The sequence below is a fragment of the Halyomorpha halys genome, unplaced genomic scaffold (assembly GCF_000696795.3).
Source record: "Halyomorpha halys isolate HHAL.00 unplaced genomic scaffold, Hhal_1.1 Scaffold78.1, whole genome shotgun sequence".
Classification (NCBI taxonomy): Eukaryota; Metazoa; Arthropoda; class Insecta; order Hemiptera; family Pentatomidae; genus Halyomorpha; species Halyomorpha halys.
This window is the reverse complement of record NW_027108467.1, coordinates 1,011,352-1,023,892: the sequence shown is the minus strand read 5'-3', so window position 1 is coordinate 1,023,892 and position 12,541 is coordinate 1,011,352. Positions and strand designations below refer to the sequence as shown.

The window sequence follows — 12,541 nt, the reverse complement described above, 5'->3', positions numbered from 1 at the left end:
AAATTTGTTAAGGAAAAGGATAGTACAAGAGGAAGGAGCCAGTCTTCTGGGCCTTGTAGAACTCAAGTGGAAATAAGAATAAGAATGAGAAAGATGAAAACAATATCTAAAAACTCCAAAAGTATATGATAGCCAAATAGAGATATCATGGCAGAAACTAGAAAAGAAAAAGCTGTTAAGATAAGTACTGGAATGAGGAACAATTATAAAACAGATTAGGATATTTTGTTCTTTCCTGAAGATGTTAGGACATTTCAGCCTATTCACACTGACTATTAATTTACATTTTTAAAAATTTAAATTATTACTTTTCATAATTACATGAATCTTATGCTTCTCATACTGATTGTAGATTAAATTGCATTTTTTAAAAATTATATTACAGTTATCGACATACTCCAGTGTTAAACATTGGTAACAGCTTCATCAGTCCAGTGCTCTTGGGCATGGTATCAGCAAAGCTTCCATTGAGTGTAAGAACTTTAAGCCCAGACATGTCATTACATATTACCCTGTATAAAATTGTTTAAATACCAAATATATTATAAACAAAAGTAACCCACTGAGGCCTCCAAGAAAAGACTAAATAAATAAACTAATAGAACACTTCATGACGTCGAAATGTAATTGGAGTGTATAATATTCCCCTGTCGAGGCGATACAAAAGGTCTTCCTTTGAGTCCTTTCAGAACTCAACCAGAGGGTTTCTTTACTTCCATCTTTCTTTTCCTATTAGTTCAGAGAATAAGTTCTCCTTATGATTGCTACTCTCTGAGGTCAGAAGACTAGACTCCTTCACTTCCAGAATGTTCCAGCAAGGTCTTAAGACTGGTCTCCTCCTGCATTGAGCTAGCCTGTAAAGACTGAAGAAAGAATTAGAAAGAGGTAACCAAAATACCTCTTGTCTATCCTAGACTTCATTATCCTTGCTCTATAGCTTTCCAACTCACCTTCTTCCACTGCTAATGCTGAAAACGATTGCACGAAACCTTCCATGAGATCTTAGCAACCTCCTTCTGAACAATATCTTTTCATTGATGATAACTATATGTTCCTACTATGCAGTTTTAATAATTCTGATGTAACCTTCTATTGAAAAAATAAAAATGGGTTGTAATAAATTTTCTTAATCATATCCTATCTACAATGCGAGACACAATGAAAACAACCCAAGCCATACTTATTTTAAAATTTTAAAGTTCTCAAAAGTACAAAGTTTCAAATACCTCAGCTCTACCTATAGTATGAATAAATGATGGACTGGAATATATAGGGTATAATTTAACAGGTGCGAATAGAGCTTTCTTCCCTCAATTAAGAATACTGAAATCCCAAAAAATCTGAAGGTAAGGGTATAAAATGCCATGATAAAATCAGCTCTGCTATACGGCTGCGAAACCTGGGCTAATAGGTACCCTGGAAAGTAGAATTGAGAGATTTGAACATAAAGTTCTCTATACAATTACAGGAGCAATTTGTGATCAGATTCTTAAAACATGGAGAAGAAGAACTAATGGTGAACTGCTTGCAGAGACTGGTCAGTCAATACTTCATGATATAAAGGCAAAGAGGTTAAGAAGGGAGGGACATGTGGTTTGAAGCAATCCATCAGGACCCCTCTATACAACAAAGAATGCCAATATAGTTGACAAAAGACAATGTAGGAGGCTCAAAACCAGATGTGATAGACAGGAGCAGCAAAGATACGAAAGAGTTACATGCAGCAAACTAGAAAGCACTATCCCAAGACAGGCAGGCGTGAAAAAGGCTGGTTCCAGTGGTCAAAGATCAACAAGATTCGTAGAGCCAACGCAAAAAAATAAATAAATAATAACATTAATTAGAGTTTAATTTGTGTGCCTGAAAATGATAATATTTGCAATTCAGTTCATAAAGAAGTATATTTCAGAAAATTAAATAGTATAAATAAGTAAGATAAACTTAATTTATATATATTTTTTATAGACAATACTACATACAATATATTCTTTCTAAACGCCTTATTTTAAATTCCAACTCATTAACCCTTGTGACGAGATTACTTTCTGTACAGCAACTAGCAAAAATCCTCCGTAGCTTGGTCACACAAAGAGCATCATCTGATTTTTTATCTCTACTACGATTATGTTTATTATCATCTCTATAGCTGCTATGTTTGCTATCCTCTCTATAGTTGCTATGTTTACTATCGAAGTTGCTATTTTTACTATCCTGGTTGCCATGTTTACTATCGTAGTTTGTATTGCTCAGTGAATCTGAAATACAAAAATATTTATGTCCTTATTTTATTTTTCATAATTAAAATATTTATTAAAAAAATTTTAAACCTAGAAAAGTAACCGAAATGTCTGAATCATGGAGATAGTCCAAGAGCCTATGAGAAGAATAAAGGGAGTTATTTCACCCCAATTTTTGATTACTTTAATGAAAACTATGTATAATTAATAGTCAAAATTAATGAGTCTGCCAAGTATAAGTAGGGGGAATAAAAAATTATGACTGTTTCAAAATGTTAAAAATTTCTTTTTTAATTCAGAGTACAATACCTTTAAAAGTACCAACAACACTAGAAAATCAAATAGAACATCATTTATAGTATAATAAATTTACTAAAATATAAACCCTAATAGAGATGTTTACGATAAACAGTTCCCATGATACGGTTTTTTCAACACTTGCTTTTTTTTGTCCATAGGGAGCAAATATGGCAGACGTCTACTAATGAGATAATTGTTTATTTAATTACCAAGGCATATAATGTCTTTATAAATCTATATTTGTGCTATATCAAATAACCAATACACAGCTAAAGTTAATTGACAAGATTTGAAACAATTAGTATAAGAGCCCAAGAGGAGAAAAAGCCATTTATTTCATCCCAATTTTGATTACTTTAATGAACATTACATATATTTTAATTATTAAAAAGTTAAAGATATGGTATTTTGGAATTCTATCAATTTGGTGTAAAATACATTTTATTTCTCTCTAATTTTGTATTACTTTAATGAAAACTATTTATAATTACTAGTCAAAATTGCAGAGTCTGTCAAGTATAGGTAGGGAACAAAAAATGGCAGCTGTTTCAAAATGATCATGAAAACTACCACTCCTACGAAGATAAACGACAGTACATTAAATTTGCTTTAATTTGAGCGTTAATAGACATTTGTATGTCAAATGGTGTCTGAGATAAAGATTACCCTCAATAAATTCACAAACTACTGATTTTTCAGTACATATTTCATGAAATGCTGCTTTTCAAAAAACTGTACCTCAGGAAATATTGAACGTAAATAGCTACTAGGGCTCATATTTTTGAAAATTTACTCTACTTTAATTACTAACTTTAACCTTAATGTTCTCTTAGGTTTTCAGTTATTGTAAGTAGTTGCAAAGATATGGAGCTCAGAATGAAAAATAATAATTATTTTTAACATTTTGAAACAGCCGTCAATTTGTATTTCCCCTGACTATACTTGGCACTCACCAATTTTGACTAATAATTATATATAGTTTTCATTAAAGTAATCATTATTGGAGTGAAATGAACTGATTTTTTTTTCATTGGGCTCTTGTATAAAATGTTTTTTACATCCAATCAATAGAATTCTAAAATGTGATATCTTTATATATATATAATATAATATATATTAATCTATATCTATATATTTATTTATTATATCTAAAATATAATATCTTTATATATAATATCTTAACTAGACTTAACTAAATGTTGGTTCCTAAGGTTATGGAAATTATTTAATTTTAATAAAACATGGAGAGCACAAATATTTATCTGTTAGGAGCTGTAAAAAAATGTTTATGCAATTTGATTTATTGTTACTTTTGAAGTTTTCTTGGATACAGAGATCATTAATTAGGTTTTCAAGTTTCGTGATTCTGTTTTTTTATTTGGATTTTTGATCTCGCACACACATTACTATTTAATGCTACTTTTGAAGTTTTCTTAGATTAGGGAATTAGTTTTAAGATTTCTAAATTTACTATAAGATTTTCGCCTGCAACTACACAAGTCTATTTATTGTTACTTCGATGAAGTGATCATCTAATGGGTTTTCGAATTTACTATTGTATCTTCGAAATCAGGATATTTATCGAGTTTTCGGTGGTTTTGATATCTATTCTTCAATATGAATTTTTGAATGCGCCTGAGCATTTCGAATTATTGTTACTGTTCATGTTTTCATCGAAATATGGATATTTCGTGTACTTCCTTATACTTTTATAAAAAATAATAAACTTTTATAAATAATTTTTGAGATTTACTGAATCCAAATAACCATTTCTTGTAAAATGATGTGGGATTTTTTTTTTTTCGATTACTGGAATCTCTAGCTCCCCAACGCTATTTCCACTATTGATGGTTGTTATCCGCTCTTCTTCTCTTGAAACAATATAGCATCGTCCATAGTGCCTACTTCTTTTTTCAACAAGAAGTTCAACAGGTGGCATTCTGGCTGTCACACGCACACCGCCTCATAGGAAACAGTTCGAAAAGCACTTACTGTCCTTAAGGAAGCTCTGAGATAAACGGAAACCATCTGTCTCCTGTATGACTTGGTAAGCATCGCTTCTTTCCAAATTGGAGCTGCATATAACATAAATGAGGTACAACAGTAGCAAGAAACATTCTGCGACTCTCCCTAGGACCTCCAACATTTGGCATAAGGCGTAACAATAAGGATGCTACTTTAGGGGCTGATATATTCCATGTGAACATCGAACAGGAGATGCTAATTAATCAAAACTTCTATCCTAGGAGTTCAAAATTTTGAGAGATCAAAATCCTAGGTATTTTAAGTACGGCTGAGAACGAATCTCGTGCCTACCTACTATCATAGTGATGGTCTCCGTTTGCTTCCTGCTAGTGACTAGGAGAACCTCTTTCTTGTGGTATGTAAGCTGTATGCCTGCTGAAGACAGCCAACCTCTTACCGCAGCCTGGTTGGCAATAAGGGGCACTTCTTCCAAGTTCTTCATCACCACTACCACTACATCATCAGCGAATCACCTTAACAATTGCGTTGCACATGACGTTCCACAGAAGAGGCCCTAGTACGGAGCCCTGTGGGACATCACCAGTCACCTTGTATCTCCTATGGCCAATGTCTGAATGATTAAACAGAACTCTATCCCTAAAGTAGTCAGTAAGAACTCTCATAAAATAAACTGGCACCGCCATAGTGTAGTATAGTAGGGCATCTAATATACAGGTCCATCTTGCAGTGTTAAAAGCATTCTTGACATCTAGAGTGAGGATTGATGCATAACCCGCTCTTTACGAAATCCATATTAAGCCCTATGTGTGTATGTTTGCGTGGTTGCGGCATGAGTGGACGGTCTAGCTCAAATATGATAATGACTGAAATTAGGTATATGTCTGGTATATTGCAGCAAAATAAATACACTGATTCAATAATTAAATGTTTTCGCGTTTTAATGGTTGTCATCTCAACAACCAGTTTTTATTTTCACTTACAAATACATAAAGGGATTAATTTTAAAGTCAATCCGTCCCAATCAGTGCGAGTCACCGCAGAGGTCCTAGAGGTATCACATACAAGCGTAGGGATGAAAAGTGGATTGTCTACAACAATGTGGTGCAAAAAAAATCTTGGAGACAGACATTCAACTTCCCAACGGTTATATTAACGTACGAATCGGATAAAATGGAGTCATGAACGATTATATGAAAAATATTCACTGGAGGGAAAAAAATTCCTCCGAATGAATCGAGGTGAAAAATTCCTAATTTAAAATTTCTTTGAAAAATAGTATTTGGTACTTTGAGACGAAGCTAAAAATGAATATGAAAAGCTCTTTTCTAAAAAAAAAATTGATTGATCTACTTTACCCTGAGCCTTACGCTTAATTTTGTTCATAACTTTTTTTCTACTGGAAGATTTGGGGATTTCATTATCTTCAAACATTCCCATGTCGAAATGAAACATTAGAAAAAAATTGCACCCAAATCGGTACAGTAATTCAAAAGTTTATTGTGGAAAAAGATTAGACACCATTCCTTTTTATATATCTTTGATGCGCGGTCATAAGGGCTTAAGTCACTTTTTGAGTATTCCAGATTATGTCGTATTATAGCACTAAATCAGAGCTACCGGTTGGTAATAAGGTCTTTATGCTTCAGATATATTGTATGATTTTATCCCCATCAGCTTGGTATTGTCTCTAGCTCAATACTCCTTAAGATCTGTTTCTTATAAAGGTATTAACGATTAAAACTCGTAAAAAACTCTATTAAACTAATATAACCTCTTAAATTTTAGTAATAATATTACAAATTATTGCAGGCGTCCGATTTCACTCGGTCATTTCGAGATTTGCGGAGATCAGAATGTTTTAAAGAATAAATTGTACTTGGTACTTTACCCTACTTTAAAACTTCTCCATGGAAACAAGCTAGTTCGTCATTAAAGAAATATATGTTCAACCACCAGTGCATAATGAAAATGACAATCTGTACCGATAAAACTCATGAAGGGTCAAAGATTAGATCCTGTTTCTTTAACATAGGTTATATGTGGAAATGATTTGTTCAATATCACTCTCAACTCCCAGATTTTTAGCCCTAAGGACCCCTTGAACCCACAGGGTTGAACCCGAGTCCATGGATTTAATAGAATACCACTCACAGAGCTAACTCGTTCCTCCATCAGTGTGTAAAGAACAGTCCAGTCATCCGATTAGTATAGCCTTGGCCGATTGAAGAAAAAAACATACTTCCACAAATATCTTTGAGAAAAATTTGGAATTAAGTCATTTCTTTTGACATTACCAATAAAGCTGGATTTATTTATATGAGTTGTGTGGAAATCTTAGGGAGATGAAGTTGATCGCCTGCTCGTGGTGCCTCCTGTGCAATCCAAACGATCAACGGCTTTCACCAAATAGTCCATAAATTTGCGACAAATGCAACAGCAATTGCTGAATATGCAAGCAAGCAGCCTTTTTAACGGCTCCAACAAATCTGGTATTATTATTAAATCTATTTTTTGGAATGCCGGAGGATTAACCCAGGACAAATATATAGAATTAAAAGTATTCATTGCTAAAAATGGAATTGACATCTTTGCCATTGCGGAGGCTAGAAAATCGACTGAAGACATATAATATTACCAACTTCCAGGATACAAAGTAACATCACTTAAACAGTCTCGGCAGATCGCATCTGGTATGTATTTTGATAAGCGTGAAGACTCAATATACTACTAAAGTAAATGTACACACACACTAGATATGGGAGATTTCAATGCTCATTCGCCTAAATGGGGATATAAAAGCACCGATACAACAGACAACATAGTAAAAAATGTCATAAATAGTGGACCAGAGGTATATCAAGAATGTTGATAGTGAGCAGATTGTTTTTTCCTATAACGGGCAGCAAACGCATCCAAATCTTGTTCTGTCATCCGAGGCTGGAAGATAAATTAAGTCATAAATTACACCAGGCTCCGGATCTTCTGGTCATAGCACCTTTTACACGAGATTAAAGCAAAAAAATTGAATAGAAAGCAAAGGGGACCATGCTTTCCTCAATGGAATTTCAAAAAAGCCAAATGGGAGGATTACAAACGACAGTCTGATGTTGAAATCACTGAGCCATTGCTCAACAGTAACTAAGACCCCATATACAAGCAACTGAAGGACCAACTAATCAAATGTGCCATGAAATTTGTAACAAGTGGTAAAATTAAAAAGTATACCCCATTCTGGACAGATGAGCTTGAAAAACTGAAGGCGGAAAGAGATGAGCCTCAGAGGACATAAAAAAAAAAAAAAAAAAAAGAAAAAGAAAAAAGTGGTTCCCAAAAGGATCGCATAACCTTAAGACAAAAAAATAATGGCATCCTTACTGCCATCAGCGTTACTGTATGCTGACGACTTGATAATCTGGGAGACCAGCAGTAAAATCGGTGCTCTTGAAAAGTGGGCCAACGGTACCTTAAAGGTCCGAGGAGATGGGCAGAAGAAAATGAAATCATTATCAACACGCACAAGACAGCAGTCCAACTATTTACCCTATCTACAAACCAGCATGAGCTTTGAGTAAATTTTGTTAATCAGGCTATTAGCAGGACTCGTGAAGCGAAGTCACTGGGACTAGTCCTGGATGATAAGCTAACCTGGGCTAAGCAATGTGAGCATGCTGCAGATGAAGCAGAATCAAGACTACGACTAATGGAACGAATCACAGCCATAATATGGGGAGCAACCGCAGAGGTTTTATGACATGCTTATATGTCATGTATAAGACCAGTCCTGGAATATGGCTCCGCTATTATGGTTACAGCTACCGATTCAGTGTTAGGACGTCTTGATACAGTTAGGAATAAGGCATTAAAGATTACTACCGGTACGACTAAATCAACACCGATTCTAGCCGTGCAACTGCAAGCAGATGAAGTCTCTAAAAGAAAGGCGAGAAAAGAATGCCGTCATCCTTTACGAGCGCGAGGTTAAAAATGGCAATGATTACTGGGCCAACACTGTTGGTAATACTAGGCGACTTAAAACTCAACTCACGTTTATTGAGATAACAAAAACCATCCCAAACCATCCCTAACCACAAGCATAGGCCTGAACATTGAAATAAGAGCGCCTCTGCCTGACTTAATGAAACAAAGCGTTTCAACGTATCCATATAATATAGTGTGCCCATTAACAAATCCTCGACCCCAGCGGAAGAACTAAGGACTGTGGCATTGGCCACTATAGCCGAGCGCTACCCTAAGCCAGTATGGGTCCATATATACACCGAGGGGTCAGCTACAGGAGTAAATAAAAATGTGGGTGCACGTGTCTATAGGAGCCTGTTCCAACTTTAAGCACCTGCTGGAGCAAACGCAACCAATTTTGAAGGAGAGGTAGCTGCTTGACTTTGGCTTTAGAAAAGCTGACTGAAACCAGCGAAAAGAACATAGTTCTGCTGTCGGATTCGAGGGCAGCACTGCTGGCAATAGCATCTGGACATCCCTCTGCTAACACTGGAATTCTCACATGCCGGAAAACTATAGAAAGAAAAGATAAATACTTTAAGTATTGGTGATGCAATGGATTTCAGCCCATCGCGGTATACATGGAAATGAGGAGGCGGACTTGCACGGTTAGGGGCTAGCCAAGAACTGGGCGGCATTGCTAGACCCTAAGAAGCGCTCTCCATTGACTTTACCTAGAGCGGTGGCAGAGGCGTGCTTCATGTTAACGCCATAATATAATTACCTTGTAAATAATCGCAAATAGTATTTGAGTTTTATTAGTATTTAATTTAGTTACATTTATTTTTATTTGTAATGGTTTATTTATATTTAGTTATTTGAAAAGAAAAATGTGTAATTATATTTGTTTGTAATAATGAGTAATAGAGACAGTTGCTAGGGGTGATAATTGTTGCTAAGAAGCATCACCTAGCAACGGACCGACCATCTTAGTTTTTTAGAGCAGTTCCAGCTAATTAGTGGTCCTGATAGCGTCCTCAGGAGCCCTGTCTGCGTTTATAGTTTAATAGTTTGGACATTTGTTGAGTGTTTTAGTCGTCACTACAGTTCGAAACCAGACCTTTTCTGTGTTTCGACTTTAATATGGCAGTTCCGACTAATTAGTGGTCCTGGTAGCGTCATTAGCACCCCTGTCTGCGTTTGGTTAATATTATTTTATTTGACATTTTTTCAGTGTACTCGTCGTCATAACAGTTCGGAACCAGACCACTTCTGTGTTTCGATTTTAATATGAGTTCCAATTAATTAAGTAATTAGTGGCCAACCCCTGAACCCAAGGAACGTGTGTAACCAGCCCTGTCTAAGTTCATTTTGTCGGCTCGCCAATACAATACGACTGTTGGATATTCGGACCATCAATGAGCCACTACACCAACTCTGGACCATTGCAGCGATTTATTTAGCAACAAGAGCTGTGATCTATCTCGGGAGCACTCTTCCTCGGATCTATCGGAGTGGAGCAAACGTTTCGTCGAGCAGTATTTATTTTACATATTTATATTGTTTGTAAATTTGTCTCTTTTGTTTTCTTAATTTATTTATCGAACTACTTTATTTTTAGCTGAAAGGCCTTTTTATTTTTACTTGTATATTTTGTTTATGTTAGTTTTTATTTTTTTTGTTTTTTTTTTCAAATGTTTAAATTGAACCAAATAAATGTTTAATCCGAGCAAGTTTGTTTTTTGTTCATTTTAAAGCCTTCCAACAAAAAGACATAGTCACATAGCCACTTCATGTTGGCCACTGGACATGACTATCTACACCTGAAGAGGATAGGAGTGGCTGAGTCTTCCAACTGCGTCCTGAGAGGAGATGGTGAAATGTCCGCCGACCACATATTTATATGTACGGCAACGGTGGACCTAATCTCAGACAAGAGTGATGTAAATAAAGCTGAAGTATACGGAGCTGTGCGAAATAAAATGGCAATCATGCCTCCTTTGGCGCAGGAAAAAAAAAGTTTTGAAATCGTAAATCAACAATACCATCCTATCGCGTGGTAGTTGATTCAGACCAAGTTTTCACTTAATAAAAGCTTTGTACGTAGTGTTCAACGACTTTTGTGTTAACTTCAATGCCCCATGATGAGTCAGGTTAACCTCTGCAATTTACCAAATAGTACTTACGGTTTACCAAGAGCTATCATAATCCATCGAACGTCTGCAGTATGCAGTCTTATGGATCTTGTGCATAACTAATAAACCTTATTACATAACCAAGGTTATCACAGGAGCACATTAACATATATTGAATAGTAGTCATATAGATCGATCAGAGAGTTCGAGTTATGATTAATTTAAATGTGAATTCTTGAGTTAACCAATCCCCTTTTTTGAATAATAAATATCAACAATTTATTATTTCAACTATATCAATAAACTTAGTTCTAGGATTTTAACTAGTTCACGAATATATATACATATTTATAAAAAGAAATCGATTATTATAAAGGTTCATAAAACATTCTTAGCAGTGAGATAAGACATAACCTATATATTGCAATTAAAATCCAAGGCAAGGGGAAGGACATAAAACCTTTACATACCATATGACGTAGCTACGATCTGACATTTACTGTTAGTTCTCGAGGGCCTTTGCATCACTTTCAAAAGTTCGTTCCAGTCGTCTTGTTGCTTATTCCCAACATGTTTTTCGTGTTTGGCCATATTTTTTTTTAAATTTATACAATCGGTCTAAAATAGTGGTTAAAGTTAATTTGAAGAGTGTGTGTTAAATATTATGTATTATAGTGTTAGCTTTCTTATGAAATTATGATGAGTCATTAGATGATGTAACATGTGTTAGATATTAGTGAACATTTTCGATGAATTATGAAGAATGAGATTCATCAGTACACGATTTCTAATCACTAAGTTCGCATAGAGGTCGAAATTAAATCAGAAAAAAGTGATATATTAAAAAAAAAAATTTACAACCATTCGAACTAGAAAACAAACCGCAATTCTATCCATGTATTTTTAACTTACTGTTAATTAAAAATATGAAGCTAAGGGTGTGCAATGCCATGATAAAGCTAGCTCTGATAAACGGCTGCGAGACCTGGGAACTAACAGGTACCCTAAGGATAGCAGAGTTGAGAGGTTTCAACGGAAAGTCCTCCGTACAATTACAGGAGCGATCTGGGATCAGAGCCCGAACACATGGAGAAGAAAAGTGAGCTGCTTAGAGAGAGTGCTCAGTCAATATCTCACGATATGAAGGCGAGGAGGTTAAGATGGTAGGGACATGTGGTTCGAAGCAATCCATCAGGAAGCCTCTACAATACAATGAATGCGAGAATAGTTGGCAGGGCCAACCAGAAACTACACGAAAGGCCAAAAACTAGATGGATAGACAGAATCGACAAAGATGCGAAAGAGCTGCATGCAGCAAACTGGAAGGAGTAGCCCAAGATAGGCAGGCGTGGAGAAGGCTGGTTCGGGCGGCCAAAGATCTACAAGGTCTGTACAGCCAACCAAAAAAAAATTATAATAATGTATAGTGCGTAGCAATATATTTTGTTTGTTGTTGACATCTTTTTGGTTAAAAATACTCTAAGCGAGCAAAATCCGTTGTTTTTTTTGCGCCATCTTTAATTTTCAAAAAAAAAAAATAAAAATCTTGTTTGATACCAATCTCCAAAAAAATTCATAATGGAAAATATTATGTTATTGGTCTCAAAATAAAAAGCAAAATGGTGGCCGGAAAATTGAAAAGCCAATAAGTTTCATTCATTTTATATTTTTTTATATTTCTAAGCTGTATTTGTAAGCTATGGGTGTAGTATTGAATATTGGGGAGGGAGGGGGAGAAGGGTAGTGAGAAATTGATGAAATAAACCTCTTTTACTGCATCCCATGCATTTTTAGAAATATATACATATAGGGTGTTTTTTTAAGCCCGATAGAATTTGAAATTGTAAAAAATAACACAAAAAATTAAATTGTAATCAAAATTTTTTTTTTATTCGAAAGATCAATACGTGACATTAACATTTGAAA

General features: G+C 35.0%; 1 protein-coding gene across 1 annotated transcript in view; it reads right to left on the bottom strand.

Annotated features, from left to right (window-relative positions):
* LOC106692921 (uncharacterized) overlaps positions 1–11,377 on the bottom strand; it is a gene marked incomplete in the record, with an annotated part of 90,744 nt that extends 79,367 nt beyond the window's left edge. The window contains 2 exon segments of the mRNA XM_067046800.1: positions 1,980–2,255; positions 11,086–11,377. Of these exon segments, the coding sequence (XP_066902901.1) occupies positions 1,980–2,255; positions 11,086–11,206 (397 nt within the window).
* Between the last annotated feature and the right edge of the window lie 1,164 nt (positions 11,378–12,541).